The sequence below is a fragment of the Macaca nemestrina genome, chromosome 19, assembly GCF_043159975.1.
Source record: "Macaca nemestrina isolate mMacNem1 chromosome 19, mMacNem.hap1, whole genome shotgun sequence".
Classification (NCBI taxonomy): domain Eukaryota; kingdom Metazoa; phylum Chordata; class Mammalia; order Primates; family Cercopithecidae; genus Macaca; species Macaca nemestrina.
Window position 1 is genome coordinate 83,327,508 of NC_092143.1, and position 16,544 is coordinate 83,344,051.

A 16,544-nucleotide genomic window follows, 5' to 3' on the forward strand; every position below is an offset into this window, starting at 1 on the left:
CGCTGTGCTGCCTGGGACAGGGTTGCAGGTACTGTCACGACATGCCGCTGTCATGTGCCTCTCTCTTTCCAGAGCCCAGCATTACATCAACATGCCCGTGCAGTTCAAACCGAAGTCCGCAGGCAAATTTGAAGCTTTGCTTGTCATTCAAACAGATGAAGGCAAGAGTATTGCTATTCGACTAATTGGTGAAGCTCTTGGAAAAAATTAACTAGAATACATTTTTGTGTAAAGTAAATTACATAAGTTGTATTTTGTTAACTTTATCTTTCTACACTACAATTATGCTTTTGTATATATATTTTGTATGATAAATTGGATATGTATAATTGTAGATTTTTTTTTACAAGCTAATACTGAAGACTTGTCTGAAATATCATGTATCTAGCCTACAGTATTGTACTTAACTTTTACAGGTGAGAAGAGAGTTCTCTGTTTGCACTGATTATGATATTCTGAATGAATATGGAATATATTTTAATGTATATCCAGAAGTTTTTCAGTAAGCTTGTCTTTTTCTATAATGTCATACAGAAATTAAATATCACTTTATTCTGTTAATTATTTTCAAGCTTCTGTGTCTGTTCTGTGATTTTTATCCTCCATCGCACAGTTTCCTTTCTCCTAAGAAATTCCTTCTCTGTTCCACTTTTAGCCAGTTGCCCAAAGTAGAAAGGACAACTTGCTTTTCAAGCAGCTGGTTATTTTACTGAGAGGGGAAGCCTTCCTAGTCTGTGCAAACACAGTGAAGAGGTTCCCACGTTGGTATCTTGAGTCTTTACATCTCCTCTGACCTCACATACTGTATGTAAAGCTAGACAGGACAACTGCTGCAGAAGCTGGTACAGATGGGGTAGGTTCCAGTGGGACGCAGGGAGGGAAACAGCAGGCCCCGAGAGCTGTCGATGGTAGGCTTGAGGTCGAGGTGGTGACACGGTTTTTTGTTTTTGAGACGGATTGTCCCCCAGGCTGGAGTGCAGTGACGCGATCTCAGCTCACTGCAAGCTCCGCCTTCTGGGTTCACACTATTCTCCTGCCTCAGCCTCCGGAGTAACTGAGACTACAGGTGCCCACCACCACGCCCGGCTAGTTTCTTGTATTTTTAGTAGAGACAGGGTTTCACCACGTTAGCCAGGATGGTCTCGATTTCCTGACCTCGTGAATCCGCCCGTCCCGGCCTCCCAAAGTGCTGTGATTCCAGGCGTGAGCCGCCGCGCCCGGCCAGTGACACGGTTTTACCCAGGAGGGACGTAGTTATTAATTGCTCTTCTCACCGTTATTCGAGAGTATCCTGATGAGGCTTTCTGAGCCCCAGCTCATTGCCTTTGTCTTTGAAGCAACAAAATCCCAGATTTGTGTAGTTGCTTGGGGATGATCACAGTTGGATATTATGTGGAGCAGAAAGACCTCGGGGCTTGTGGAAAGCTGGCCGGAAGACTTAAACCAATTACAGTTTAAGAGCAATGACTGTGAGCTCGAGAGAAAAACAGATCCCTTTTTCCTTTTTCCACTTCACTTTACTTTTGCTGAGTAATTTTTGCTTAGAAATCAAATTTGTAAAAACATTTTTTTCACAAGTTAAACAGGTGGTACTTTTACTGATACTGCTTGACTTCTAGATTTTGTGCATCAAATATGGGATGACCTCATGTTTGAATTTGTGCTTATTGGACAACATTCAGCCTTAAAAGTTTTAAAACCATGCTATTGGTTTTTAAGACTGTTTGCCATGGTCTTTTAAGTGTTTGCCAAGGTCAGTTCATAGCAGTCATAATAGTTTCAATTCTGTGCAGCTGTTACTTTGCCTTTCAATTTATACTCAGAAGGTCAAAAAACACGGTTAAACGACAAAACTATAAAGGTGACTCTTACTTATTTGTTTTAAGACAGAGTTTAACGCTGTCGCCCAGGCTGAAGTGCAGTGGCACAATCTCGGCTCACTACGACCTCCATCTGGAGTTCAAATGATTCTCCTGTCTCAGCCTCCCGAGTAGCTGGGATTACAGGCGCCCACCACTATGCCAGCTAATTTTTGTGTTTTTAGTAGAGACAGGGTTTCGCCATGTTGGCCAGGCTGGCCTCAAACTCCTGACCTCAGGTGATCTGCCCGCCTCTGCCTCCCAAAGTGCTGGGATTACAGGTGTGAGCCACTGTGCCTGGCCAAAGGTGACTCTTCTTTAAAAGTGTCTTTTAGGGATCTGCAGTTTGTCCTATGCCTCCGTGATTTGGAAACATGATGCTTGGCGTTTGAAGAGCAGGTGGGTATGAACAAATGATTTGTGCAACCAGTCACCACTCCTAAAGCAAATGCAGACTACGCTGTCTTCAAGACAGCTGCCAGCGTGAGAACAGTGCCCGGGCAAGGTTGTTGCAGAAGCTTTAGCAATCTCCGTTCTTCCCCGTCCCTTCCCACACTGATGTCTTCAATCTCCACCTCTCCTCTGAGCTCCGGACTCGTGGGTCCAGCCAGATACTTCCATTTGGTTGTCACGTAGGCGGCTCAGACTTGTGATTCTCTCCCTGCCTCACGGGCTTCGCCTTGCTTTCCTCATTCTACCAACCCATTTCCTTACCCTCAAGCCCTCACATCGCTCCCTCTAAATGGTGCCTCTAACAAATCCTCATCCATCCGTCTCAGCACTGGCCACAGCAGCCTCAGCTCAGTCATCTCTGAGGCCACTGCAGTCATCTCCTCACCAGACCACCTGCTTGCTCTTAGCTCCAGATCCTTCTCTCCACGGAAGACGGGGTTATCTTTTGAAAGAGGTAAACCAGAGCCTAGGTTCCCTGCGTATATGTGAGGCTAGTCACCTGCACATGGCATAAAGCCCAGATTCCTCCCTGTGGTCTGGAGGTCCTCACCCCCGGCCACTGCCATCCCCCCTGAGCTGCAGCTGAGTGGCCTCCCTGCTCTTCCAGCCAGCTCCGTGCTCATGTCTCAGGTTCTTCCCCAGGCTTTGGCGTGGCCAGCTCCGCTTCTCAGAGAGGCTCTCCTGCCCCATCCAAGGCAAGCTCTTCCTCCACGCATCACACCGTCCGTTGTGGTGTGGCCTTCATGTCCGCCGCATGTGTTCCTACTTGTTTGCTCTCCCTCCTGTGGAATGTAAGGTCTGCATGACAGGACACCTGGCCGACCCTGCGCGCCCGCATCCTCAGCACCTGGACAGCCTCGCGTGGCCCGCAGGAGTGTGACTGACCGCCGAGTGGCTCTGGTGCGTTTGCCACACTCTCTTGTTCTGGAAGGCTGGCTGCCCACCATCTGCCCTGCTGCAGATGCCCAGCTGTTTCTCCCCACTCCCAGTAAACACTCTTCTCGAGAGAGCCTCCACCTTTGCCCCAAGATTTCTTAGCGGTTTCTTATGCGTCTCCAGGACATATTTCCTAGTAGTAACAGCTAAATGTTTACTGGTGCTTCAGTGTGCCAAGCAGTGTCCTAGGTGCTCTGTGTCTGCTGTGGTACTTAATTCTCAACAGCTTTATGGAGAGTGGGCTTTTTATGGTGGAGGGACCTGAGAGTGGAGAGGAGGGACACAGCCCTTCCTCCTACGGTGGTCTGTCCACAGTGGCATCTGTGGACAGAGATGGATTTGTAGGAGGCTGGGGCTGGTTTGGCCCACGGAGTTGATACTTGTATTACGTAAAGAAAGTAAGGCTCAGAGGGGTTAAGTAATTCACCAGAAGTCACACGGTTAAAACGTTTGAGCTGGGATTCAAACCTTGTTTTTTTCTGACTTAGGTACCCAGTCACAGATGGTGAAAACTATTCTCAGCGTAGAAAACATGGAGCATTGGTGTACGGCTGCTTCTAAAAGTTTGTGTTTGGTTGTAAAGCAGACCTAAGATTGCAAATTAATGTGTCCTGCAGCTAAGATTACTGGAGTCCACAGGAGTGAGGATACTTCTCTTGTCAAGCAGGTAAGACATTCCGCAGGCAAAACTTAAAGTTCTGTACAGCTCAGTGATGATTAATGTGCATCATTACTGATTTAATGAGTCCAGAGACGAGACTGTGTAAGAGGGCAGCTGTTTTTAGTTTTCAGTAAAACTGAGGTTGGGATGATTCTTTATATGCAATACATAGATTTTATGGGACACAGATTTCTGGGCAGAATTACACTGGGCTGTTTCTCACAACTGTGAACTTGTTCTCTTAACTAAAATTCCCCCTTTTCAATTCAGTATTAAGTTTTCAAATTTTGATACTTAACATGATAGATTATTTCATAGAAGATTGATGAAAGCCTTGCTCTAAAGTGAAAAACTGTTTTCCCAGCCTCTTCCTGTATTAGATCATTTTTTACTATGTCTTTTTCATTAATGAAAACCCACTTGTCAGTTCTCTTAAAGGTACATTTCCTGGCCACTGCACGCTTTTGATACCCAACTCGGTTAGGATGTGTGGGTTTCATATTGATGCTTCCTAAACTCTCAGAGCAGATTCACTTGGCATCTGATAAATTTTACTCACTGTTTAACTTTTATGCAAGTTTTTAGGTTTGCTAGTTGGCTTTTATTGAATTTCAAAATGCCACTTAGCGAACCCCACAAACACAGGCCCAGCTTCTTGTCAGTTCACCTGTCTGTGTCACAGCCATACACACTTAGGACTCCTTGCTCCACACCCCCTTCCAGGTCCAAAAATCCCACAGGACCACGTTAGGGGAAATGGTTTGATACGAATTTATTTTTAAGGATTAGTTTGTTGACTTGTTTTGTGTTTTTACACTATTTCCTGTATTACCTGAGCATGGATAGGAGAATGAACAGATAACTATGAAAATGTTCAGAGCAGTGCCATTCTAAAATAGTTCCTTTGCAAACAGGATTATTAGAGTAAGAAATAGGCAGATGCCCAGGTAGCTTCTAAGGGGGCCCACCATGGTCCCCACATGGCCTTGTGCAGTCCTTCCCTCCAGCCCCTTGTTTCCAGCCAATAGAAGGCCTCCACATTGAGGGAAATTTCACCTGCCTGATCCCATCACAAAAGATTCTGACTCTTGTCTGGCTACCAGACCCTCCCTTACTGGCCTCAGTAAAGCAAGCTGCCATCCCAGGGAGGGCCACATGGCAAGGAATCAAGTGAGGTTGGAATTGACTGGCAGCTGGCTGCGAACTGAGGCTCCCAGCCCAGCAGGCCGGAAGGAAGTGGATCCTGCTGGCACCAAGTGAAGGCACTTGGAAGTAGGTCCTTCCTCAGTCGGGCCTCAGATGAGATCCCATCTCGGGTGACACCACAACTGCAGCCTGAGAGCCCACAGCAGAGGACCCAGCTAAGCTGTGCCCGGATTCCCCATCCCAGACGCTGGAAAATCGATGCTTGTTGTTTGAGGCCTTGGCACCTGTGTAAATTCATTCCACAGCATCAGATAACTAACACAGTGGGTGTTTAATTAAAGAGAAACATCACTGCAGATATAACCAGCTCTTTGAAATCGGCCACTTTGGTGGCAAATAGTTGCTTATAAAAGATTGAGACAAGCCAACAACTGTTGATGTTTTGTGATTAAAAACTCTTTTAACCTTTAACAAAAAACACACTCCCATCTTTTGTTTCACTTTCACTTTTTTTTTTTTTTGAGACGGAGTTTTGCTTTTGTCACCCAGGCTGGAGTGCAGTGGTGGGATCTCAGCTCACTGCAATCTCCGCCTTCTGGTTTCAAGTGATTCTCCTGCCTCAGCTTCCCGAGCAGCCGGGATTACAGGTGCTTGCCACCATGCCCAGCTAATTTTTGTAGTTTTGGTAGAGACGGGGTTTCACCGTGTTGGCCAGGCTGGATCCTGACCTCGTGATCCGCCCACCTCAGCTGCCCAACGTGCTGGGATTACAGGCGTGAGCCATCGCGCCGGGCCACAGTTTTAATTTTATGCCTCGGTGTAAATGTAGGCACACTGATAAAAGATCCTATAAGTTAAATTCATGCCAGTGTAAAGGACTAGAAGGATTCAGAACTTAGGGAACAGTAAGGGAGATTATGGAAATGAAAGAAAACGTGACCCATCTGGTCTTTAAGGGATTTGCTTGTCGAGATGGGAGAGGGGTGCAGTGAGGATGCTAGCACCCCTCAAAAGAGAGCCCGACTCTGCAGGCTGACAGCCAAGGCCTTGGGCTTTGGAGAGTGGCTCTGAGTGAAGGTAGAGTTGAGCAAGCAAAGCCACAGTTGGAGTCAGAATCCTCCCTGATGTGTTCGTGACAGTTTCTCATCCTGCTGTGTCCTGTGCCCACCCAGAAGATGCACAGGAGCACATGTCACTGGCGGGTAGGTTCTGTGAGCATGTTGGCATCGACAGCCAGGCCAGGCAGCCCTCTTCCCAGTATGACTTCAGAGGGGGAAGGACTCCGCCAGCCCCAACCCCACTGGGTGCAGCCATATTCTGCTTACGTTTTGGTTGCCCCACGAAATCGCCCTTCTGTTAAATCTGTGAGGAGAGGCAGTCATTTATGCCTTGCTATGCACGAGACGCTGAGGCAGGGCAGGGAAGGAACCCTCATCATCTGAGCAGACTCCCAGAGGTGTCCTCAGGATGTGTCTAGCGTGGACAGAAAGGCTGCGGGGAGATCTGGGGAGGGTGCCGAGGCCAGGCCTTGCCATATCACAGTTTTGCAGAGGCCACCTCTGTGTCCGTGCGACGTGTACCTTTTCAGTCTTGGAAGTTGCTGTTCAGCAGCCTCCCTGGCCCTGTCTTTATGGAAGCGTCTGGAGAGCTCCATGTGCTCTGCTGGTGGAGCCTGCTCGCCCTCGCCCATGTCTCTGCAGCCTCGTTTCCCCTCACTTGCTCCTCATGTCACGTCCGCCCTCGTACGCCTGGAGTGGGGTAGCCTCTTCCCGACCTGGGCCCCAACACGTCCTGTCTTCCAGCAGGACACCTTCCTCAGCAGGAGGATGTCTCCTTCCTGCCTGCCAGGTCCTCAGGGAAGATGGTCCACCCACTAGTGAGGAACTGCTGGGCCATTCTCTGTGGAGCGTCTGTTCTGCTCATTAAACCTGAAGTACCGTGAGGTAGGGACCAGGGCTGTGGTCACCTCCGAAGCCTTGGTGCCCAGAGCACAGCCAGCGTGTGGCGGGGCTCAGACCTTGTGAGAGAACGGATGCGTCGTCCAGGGAGGTCTGTGTCTTTAGGCAATGGAAATGTCAAGAGGATGTGGACACTGGTTTAACGTAACAGTGCATTTATATCTCAAGCCAAAAGCGCACCATGCGAGTGAAGAGAGGCGTAAAACTGCAGTCGGGAGCAGGCCAGGACACTGTTCACCCAGCTGCATACCACATGACAGCAGGGGCCTGTGATGGCCACCTGGCCCTGGAGGACGGGAGGAGATGAGCTGCGTAAGGTCTGAAAAGGGAGGCCAGCACGTCATTCACAGCTTCCTTCATTGTTGATAGGGAATTCCAAGAGAATTCTTCCTGGAAATGATAAGCAGTAAGATGTGTATGTAGGAATGCGACGGTGCCAAATTGATATACACAAATCAATGGTCTTCCTCTACACAAGGAAATAAATGGTCAGCCAGAAAACAGAGGAAGACAAAACAGCAGAAATAAGCTTAGAAATGTGTGAAGTGTATACAAAGGAAACTGTCAGGTCCCCTGGAGCACATCGGAGAATTGAGTTGGAGTGACTTGCCGGACTGCACCGGGGCCTTCTTCCATAGCATGAACAGCGCCCACGAGTGGGGATGGGGCTAGGGCCACAGCAGTCCAGGCAGCATTTCCCCCAGCGGAGGGGGAGCTCTGCAGGTGCCCAGCCTCCCACGCTGTTTCAGTAGCTTGTTAGGAACTCTCCAGACCTGGGTAGTGGCCCAGCCGCCCGTCCCTGCCGTCACTGGGTCTGAGCATTGCCTGTCCTTTGTTTAAATCCTACATTTAGCTGGCAGAGCTCACGCCTGTAATCCCAGCACTTTGGGAGGCCGAGGTGGGCGGATCACAAAGTCAGGAGATGGAGACCATCCTGGCAAACATGGTGAAACCCCGTGTCTAATAAAAATATAAAAACAAAATTAGCCGGGCGTGGTGGTGGGTGCCTGTAGTCCCAGCTACTTGGGAGGCTGAGGCGGGAGAATGGTGTGAACCCGGGAGGCGGAGCTTGCAATGAGCCCAGATCATGCCACTGCACTGGGCAACAGAGCAAGGCTCCATCTCAAGAAAAAAAAAAAAGAAATCCTACATTTAGCATCTACATCTATCTATATTAGGATTTTACATGTCTTTTTAACTGTGCCAGAATTTTATGAGGGTTGTTATGGCAATTTTTTTTTTTTTTTTTTTTTTTTTTTTTGGAGAGACAGGGTCTCGCTCTGTGACCCAGGCCGGAGTGCAGTGGCACGATCATAGCTCACTGGGACCTTGAACTCCTGGCCTGAAGCGATCCTCCTTCCTCAGCCTCTCAAGTAGCTGGGACTACAGGGTGCACCACCACACCTGGCTGATTTTTGTATTTTTTGTAGAGAAGGGGTCTTGCTATGTTGCCCAGGCTGGTCTGAAACTCCTGGGCTCAAGGAATCCTTCCACCTTGGCCTCCCAAAGTGCTGGGATTACAGGCGTGAGCTACTGGTCTGGCCCAGTTCTTGGTGTTAGTTACAAAGTTGCATAGATTTTGAGTAGTCAGCCCCTAACTCTACCCATTAGCCCGATTTTACAAAACCTGGGAATGTGAAGCTTATCAGGAATGCGTATTTTGTGTTAAAGTAGAAGATAATAACTGAAGCTGTCAGTTCTCTCTAAACCAATTTCTACATTTAATGCCTTTCCACTATTGATACCTACAAGGTGTTGATCCAAGTAGAAAAGTGGTTCTTAGGTTGGCACGGCAGTGCCGACAGGACAGTGGTTCTTAGGCTGGCACGGCAGTGCCGACAGGACAGTGGTTCTTAGGCTGGCACGGCAGTGCCGACAGGACAGTGGTTCTTAGGCTGGCACGGCAGTGCCGACAGGACAGTGGTTCTTAGGCTGGCACGGCAGTGCCGACAGGACAGTGGTTCTTAGGCTGGCACGGCAGTGCCGACAGGACAGTGGTTCTTAGGCTGGCACGGCAGTGCCGACAGGACAGTGGTTCTTAGGCTGGCACGGCAGTGCCGACAGGACAGTGGTTCTTAGGCTGGCACGGCAGTGCCGACAGGACAGTGGTTCTTAGGCTGGCACGGCAGTGCCGACAGGACAGTGGTTCTTAGGCTGGCACGGCAGTGCCGACAGGACAGTGGTTCTTAGGCTGGCACGGCAGTGCCGACAGGACAGTGGTTCTTAGGCTGGCACGGCAGTGCCGACAGGACAGTGGTTCTTAGGCTGGCACGGCAGTGCCGACAGGACAGTGGTTCTTAGGCTGGCACGGCAGTGCCGACAGGACAGTGGTTCTTAGGCTGGCACGGCAGTGCCGACAGGACAGTGGTTCTTAGGTTGGCACGGCAGTGCCGACAGGACAGTGGTTCTTAGGTTGGCACAGCAGTGCCGACAGGACAGCCGACGGGATGTGCTGCAGAGGGAGACTGATGGCGTCTGGTTCTCCCGGGCACGCCGCACAGGATGTCGCTGTCAGCCTCCTGGTGCCGACATCAAGGTGAGGAAATGTGTGCTCCCTCTGAGAGATGGTGGGAGCCTCCTGTTCCTAGGCTTTCTCTCTGGAAGGGACCAGTCCTCAGGACTCACATGTGTCACCTTCTGCTGGTGGCCCATTTCTGCCATGTTTGGTGGTTGGGTTTGATGCAGGAGGGAAGCTATTAGGAAGAAACATAGCAACAACTAAGCCTGTATGTCAGCCTCTGCCTGCTGGAATCCCAGGTCTTCTCTCAGTGGAAACTCGTGGGGCCACATCCAATCCTAACAGTAACTAAAGCAGCCTGAGTGAGACTGGCTTATGAAAAGATCAGTGAAACAGAATGGAATCCAGAAAGACTCAGATACACACAGAAATTTAGCAGATGGTAAATGGCAACATTTCAGTGAGAAAGAGATGGGTTAGCCCAAAATATCTTCCAGGTGGATCACATGTTAGAAATAAAACTAAGAGTCCCAGAAGAAAATATGAGAGAACAATTTCAGTTATTCATTTCCAATCAGAAACAAAACTAAAGTTTTCTCTCACCAGCGCAGCATGTGAGTTCTCAGAATTCACCAGGTAGCTTCACGCAGGAATGTTAGCTTTGCACATGAAGTGTGTTCTAATTTGGTGTACACCGTGAGGAAACGGAGGCTGAGCAAGCGAAGCGGTTTAGTTACCTTCTGGGCCGGTCACCCGGGAGGTCCTCTGTGAGAAAGAGATCTGGACAGGTTTCTCTGGTCGTTTTTAGCTCAGGACTGCTGTCCAGCACCCGCCCTTGCTAGGACACCTTCAGTGGTGTGGCTGCTGGTTGTTGTATTGCAGACAAATGTTTGTCTTTCCCTCTTTCTGTTAGTTTAATAGCAATCTTAAGCCACTTAAGAGGTTTTAAATGTTTCCAGTTATTTAAATCTTTAGACCATGAAGAAAGCCATTGTTTTCTAGGGTGCTAAGGAGGGTGGTCGGCCAGTTCCCTTCCAGAGCCTAAGCCTGAGGCTACCCCTAAAACTGATTAAAGATCAGTTACTAAAATATGTGAATCATGCAAAGATGACGAAGAGAATAAAATAAAAAAGATGTAAACAGCATGTAAAGTGTGATACTTTTCTATAAGGAAAATTACTCATATTGGATGCAGGTGCACCGAGAACACGTCAGGGAACATCTGCGGGCGGAGAAAGCAGGGTGCCTTTGAGAAGGCGGATGGCAGGATGTTTGTTGTTCATGTTACGTCTTTCTGTCACGTTTGATTTTTGAATAATATGTATTATTTCTGTGGTCTGAAAAGGTGGGGGAGAGACCAAAAGTCAGAGAATATAACCAACCCAACACACCAGAAGCTAGTGAAGCCGTCTGAATGGCTCATCCCAGGGTAAGTTCCCATGTGCTAAGCTGGAATCGAAAGTGTGGGGTCTTCATGGCGCCCGGTGCATGCACAATTGGGTGGATCTGCTGCCAGCACGTGTTGTGCTGTGCCTGCACTTGGCCTGTCTGCACGTGCTGTGCCTGCACAGGGCTTGCATTGGTACCAGGCTGGGGCGGTCTGGGGAGGGCCTGGGGAAGGCCGACTAGGGCCTCCACTGTGGGACACAGTCCTCAGACCTGGCTGCTTTACTGTACGTGACTCATCAAATGGGGGTGCAGGTGTTTTATGTTGGCCAACAATGGGGGAATCAGGTAGGTGTGCCCCGGCATCCTTGCTCCTCGGTGCAGTGCGCAGGGCTTGCGAGTTAAAAGCAAGCGCCCCGCGGGTGGGGACGGGCCCGGGGCGGTTCTCGGCTCCACCGTCCTGCCCGGCTTCCCTGCGAGGCGGGCGGCAGTGGGACTCGTTCCACAAAGGCTGCCTCTCACCGCGGCCGCCGTGTCACCGCAGAGCTGTCAGGTACGTCAGTCACGCCGCTTTGTGGGCATGTCACTGGCGTAATCCCAAGATGAGGTGGCCACAAAGAGCCGTGAATGAGGTGGTAATTGCGTTCAAGGGAAAAAGAGTTAGAGAAAAAAGACTTTCCTTTCTCACAAGATCCGTGAAAGAAGTGACAGCTCATATTTTAAAGCTGGAGCAAGATAATTGTGGTGCGAGATCTTTGTGTTCTCTGGAAAATGCCGCGTGCGCACGATGAATATTCAAACGCCGCTTTGCGCTGTGAATCCCAGATCGCGGGGCCGGGCCGTCTGCAGGCCGCCGGGGTGGGGGGCGCGGCCGCGGGAGGGAGCCACACCCCGGGCCTGGGCGCGCTGCGGGGACGCGCCCCTCGGGAGCCGCTGGGAGACGAGTCGGCGCCGGGCAAGCAGCCTGTGCCGGGGAAACCGAGTCAGCCGTGCTCGGCTGGGGCTCGCTCCGCACTCGGTGCCAGAAAACGCCCAGGGGAGCGGGGCGGCCCCAGGGCCTCCTTCCGGAGCGCGGAGTCCAGTCCCCCGTGTGGGGCGCCCGCACCTTCCCCTCAGCGGCCGGAGCCACAGGGAGGCCCGGGCAGAAGCGAACCGTCGCCGCCCGGCGGGGCCCGGGATTGAGGCTGCAGAGCTGGGGGTCCCCGTGGGCCCGTGTTTCAGGGGTCCGGGGGCGCGTCCGCGGGGTTCCGGGGCAGCAGCAGGAGGCGCCGGCCCGGGAGGATCCGGATCCGGACAACCGCGGTCGCGGTGGGAGGCGGCGCCAGGCCACGCGGGGCGGACGGAGGCGAGAACAGGCCGAGGCGGGAATGGCGACCCCTCTGCGGGGGACCTCGGGAGGAAACGCCCGGCCCGGCGCGGGTTGTGCGGGCGGCTGGGTGCTCCGGGCTCAGCCTAGTCCTGCATTTCAGGGGCTGGAGGCGGAGGGGAGCCGCGGAGCCCGCTCCCCACGGACAGAGGCTCAGGTGGGGAGGCCGGGCCCAGCCGCAGCCGCGCTGCCCCGCTCCTTGGCTCCAGCGCCAGGGCTGCCCCGCCGCGCCCCCGGCTTTCTGCCTCTCACCCTCGCCCTCTGCCCTCTGCCCTCTGCCCTCTGCCCTCTCTCTCCTAAAGCCAGTCCTTCCTGTTTCTCCCGGGGGCTTCCCCGGGGGCTTCATCTGTGTCCCACCCCCGCTCTGGGGTAAAGAAAGGGCCCCGCGGCCGGGCGGCCTGGGTTTAAGGGTCTGTCCACCAGACTTATGGTACTTTACCTCTCTGTGCCTCAGTTTCCTCATCTGAAAAGCAGAGCTCGTACTAGCCCTGACCTCGCAGGTGCTGAACATCAGATGAGCTCATACAAGGGAAGGGGTCGTGTTACCGGTAGAGGGTTGTGACTGCGCGTTGTCCAGGTTGTTGGCGTTTGGAGCAAAGAGATGGACAGAACGTGCGGCAAAGCAAGGAAAGAAGGAAGCCACGGAAGCAGGGATTTACTGAAAAGGAAAGTACACTCCACAGTGTGGGGGCGGCCTGAGCAGGCTCAAGGGCTGCCCCGGAATCTTCTCTGTCCAGATACCCGCTGGAGGTTTGCATTGGCCACTCACGTGCTCCCCTCCTGTAAATAAAGTGGCGGCCCGAATCGGCCTGATCGGTTGCAGAAAGCAGCTAACCCGAGGCTGAAGTTACAAAGGTCGCTTCTGCGCAAACATCTGATTGGTTGCAAAAAGCTGACGTTAAGAGGCTAAAGTGAAAGTTACAGAGTTGGACTAATATGCAAACGAAGACTGGCGGCAGTGAGTCTGACTGGTTGTGGGCAGCCAATTTCTTTTCCGCCGCACAGGGAAGGTGGGAGGTTTGCAAAGGGAGTAACCTCTGGTCCTTTTGTTACTTAGGCATGGAAAGTTAGCGTTTTCCTTTCAATTTAGTTCTAGAAAGTCCGGCGTGAAACGCGTTAGGTTCCCTGCCCCCATACCCTATTCTCCTGCCTCACTTAGACCCGTGAGTCCTAGAAAGGATGGCCACCGCTGGCCGCCACATCGTCGGGGTCTCATGCATCCCTGCTCTTGCACCTCAGGAGGCGAGGCTGGGCTGCCCCTTTGGAAGTGCTGTGTTCTGTTTTGGTTTTGCTCATTTGGTTGTTTGGTGGGAGTTGGCGGGGCAGGGGCAGAAAGTGGAGCCCCTGGAGAGCCGCGGGCCCAAGCCCTGGGGTGCAGCCCACTGTGAATCCATGCACTGAGACGCCGCCACCTGCCCCGGTGTGGGTGCCTGTGCGTCTTGCTTTGTGGTCATCCTGGCTGCTCCAGCACACAGGTGTCTAATCTTCAAGCAGAAAGAAGACGTGGTCACACCCCAACCCCTAGACTCTGTATGTGTGTGAAGTTTTCAGTGTTGTCTCAGGCGTTGTCTCAGGCGCAAGGAGAGGCGCTCAGCACGCAGGAGCGGCGGCACCAGGCAGGAAGTCACCAAAGAGGGAGTCCAGGTCAAAAGGGACTTGGAGACACAACAGAAGCAACCACAGAGACCCAGAGACCTTGTCTGAATCCTGACTGGAACAAGCCACCCGACAAAAGACATTTTGAGACAAGAGAAACTGAAACACTGACAAGGGATTAGATATTAAGGGAGTACTGTTAATTTTGTTGGGCGTGATAGTGATAATTTTTTTAAAATTTCTTGGCTGGGTGTGGTGGTGAGCCAGCGCTCCCAGCACTTTGGGAGTCTGAGGCGGGAGAATCGTGAGCTTGGGAGTTCGAGACCAGCCTGGGCAACATAGCACGACCTCAACTCTACAGAAAATTTTAAAACCTAGCCAGCCATGGTGGGAGGCCAAGGTGGGCTGATGACTTGAGGTCAGGAGTTTGAGACCAGCCTGGCCAACATTACAAAAATTAGCCAGGCATGATAGCGCACACCTGTAATACCAGCTACTAGGGAGGCTGAGCCAGGACAGTTGGTTGAACCCAGGGGCAAAGGTTGCAGTGAGCCGAGATCGTGCCACTGCACACCAGCCTGGGCGACAGAGCGAGACTCCATCTCAATCAATCAATCAATCAATCAAATGTCTGCAATAAAAAATGTTTTAAGTTGAAGAGTAAGATCACAAAAATAATACTCAGATATAACAAGTTTTTCTTCTGTGACTCATGAAGGACTCCAGAGGCCAGGATGGGGGCGAGAGCCACTACCTCCATGTGGCACATGGGTTGCCCGGTGCTCCAGGCCTGCCCAGCCTCGGGGCCTGGCACCTGCTGCTCCCTTGGCCTGGAATGTTCTCACCCAAGACCCCTGCCTCTGACTCTCACCTCCTTCCTTGTGTGTTCCTCACGTGTCTTTTTCATGAGGTCTTCCTTCACTTCTCTGAATAGAACTCCCTCTTCTCTTCCTCCCAATCCCTCTGCCCTCCAGTTTGACACCAAAGTACCTTTCACCCACTGAGGTCCTGTGTCACAGAATGAAACTGTGGGGGCAGGGTTTTGTTCTGCTCACTAACGGATATCCTTGGATAGTATGTATGTATGTATGTATTTATTTCTGTTTCTTTTTTCTTTTCTTTTTTTCCTACTAAACAACCAAACAGGCAAAACCTAGCACAGTGTTTAATGGTGGGAGGTCCCTGATGGATCTCCACCGGGTCTCTGCCAGGACATGAAGAAGCGGCTCAGGTTCCAGGCTTCTGTCAGATGTGCTGGCTGTCTAGGCTCCCAGGGCCTTCTATTCTCACAGCAGGTGGCCGCCATGCCCCTGACGTTTCCCTGACACGCAGGCTGCCTCCAGGGCCATCGCCGAGTCGGTGCAGACTTGCAGACCCATGTAAACCCAGCGGGCCCCTTAGAGGTTTGGGAAGGAGAGGTCACCATTGCTGGCTCTACTGTGACTGTCCTGACTTGGCCCTCACTGGGCATTAATGCTTCAATTTCACAATGCGCTTGGGCAGATGTCCCCTGGTCCTAAGAGAGGCCCCGCTCATCCCAGGCGCGCGCACTTAGTATTAGAGAGCGCCCATCTTTATCTTAAGTGAAAAAGAAAGAAAGAAAAGAAAGAAATAACAACGATGTAGACCAATTGAGCCTAGCAGACACATACAAAACACTCCACCCAACAACAGCAGTATATTCATTCTTCTCAAATGTACACAGATGTACATAGATCACAGGTTATGCCACAAAAGAAATTCTTAACAAATTTAAGAAGATCGGGCTGGGCGCGGTGGCTCCTGCCTGTAATCCCAGCACTTTGGGAGGCCGAGGTGGGTGGATCACGAGGTCAAGAGATTGAGACCATCCTGGCTAATGCAGTGAAACCCCGTCTCTACTAAAAATACAAAAAAATTAGCCAGGCAAGGTGGCGGCTCCTGTAGTCCCAGCTACTTGGGAGGCTGAGGCAGGAGAATGACGTGAACTCGGGAGGCGGAGCTTGCGGTGAGCGGAGATCGTGCCACTGCACTCCAGCCTGGGCGACAGAGCGAGACTGATCGAAGTCATACAAAGCATCTTTCTAAACCACAGTGGAATGAAACTAGAAACCAATAGTAGTAGGACAAGGAGAAAATTCCCAAATATGTGGAAATTAAACAACACACTCTGAACAACCAATGGGTCAAAGAAGAAACACAAAGGAAATTACAAAATATCTTGAGAAAAAATGACAATAAAAACACAACGTAACAAAAGTTATGGGAGTAGCAAAAGTAGTACTAAAGAAACAGTTTATAGCATAGAACACGTACATTAAGAAATAACAAAGATCTCAAATCAACAACCTAACTTTACAGTTCAAGAAATTAGAAAAACAAAAACAAACTAAAAACAAATTCAGCAGGGGGAAGAATACCATGAGCAGAAAGCGAAGAACAGCCAGCAAGTGCAGAGATCACACGGTGAGAGAGGAAGCAAGAGGGCACAGGGGATGGTGCCAGGCTCTAGTTAACAACCAGCTCCCACAGAAACTAACAGAGCAAGAACTCATTATGGCAAAAACAACACCAAGCCATTCATGAAGGATCTGCCCCCATCACCCAAACGCTTTTCACTAGACCCCGCCTCTCAACACTGACACATTGAGGATTAACTTTCAACATGATATTTGACGGTAACGAACAAACCATATCCAAACCACAGCAGTGCCGCTGCTATGGAAAACAGTATGGAGATTCCTCA

General features: G+C 51.0%; 1 protein-coding gene and 1 long non-coding RNA gene across 18 annotated transcripts in view; both read left to right on the forward strand.

Moving 5' to 3' along the window:
* LOC105478933 (centrosomal protein 192) overlaps positions 1-566 on the forward strand; it is a 144,056-nt gene extending 143,490 nt beyond the window's left edge. For 8 of the 9 annotated variants that reach the window (XM_011736671.3, XM_024791953.2, XM_024791955.2 and 5 more), the window contains one exon: positions 73-566. In XM_011736671.3, the coding sequence (XP_011734973.2) occupies positions 73-211 (139 nt within the window). In that variant the 3' untranslated portion in view covers positions 212-566. The remainder of the gene's footprint in view (positions 1-72) is intronic. The other variant, XR_011617172.1, reaches the window with a different exon arrangement.
* Positions 567-966: 400 nt separating this feature from the next.
* The window catches only part of LOC139360086 (uncharacterized), a 48,335-nt gene continuing 32,757 nt past the window's right edge, over positions 967-16,544 (forward strand). For 5 of the 9 annotated variants that reach the window (XR_011617175.1, XR_011617181.1, XR_011617178.1 and 2 more), the window contains exon 1: positions 967-10,900. This is a non-coding gene — a long non-coding RNA (uncharacterized lncRNA). Of the gene's footprint in view, positions 11,411-16,544 lie in introns of all 9 variants that reach the window. The other 4 variants (XR_011617180.1, XR_011617182.1, XR_011617183.1 and 1 more) reach the window with 4 other exon arrangements.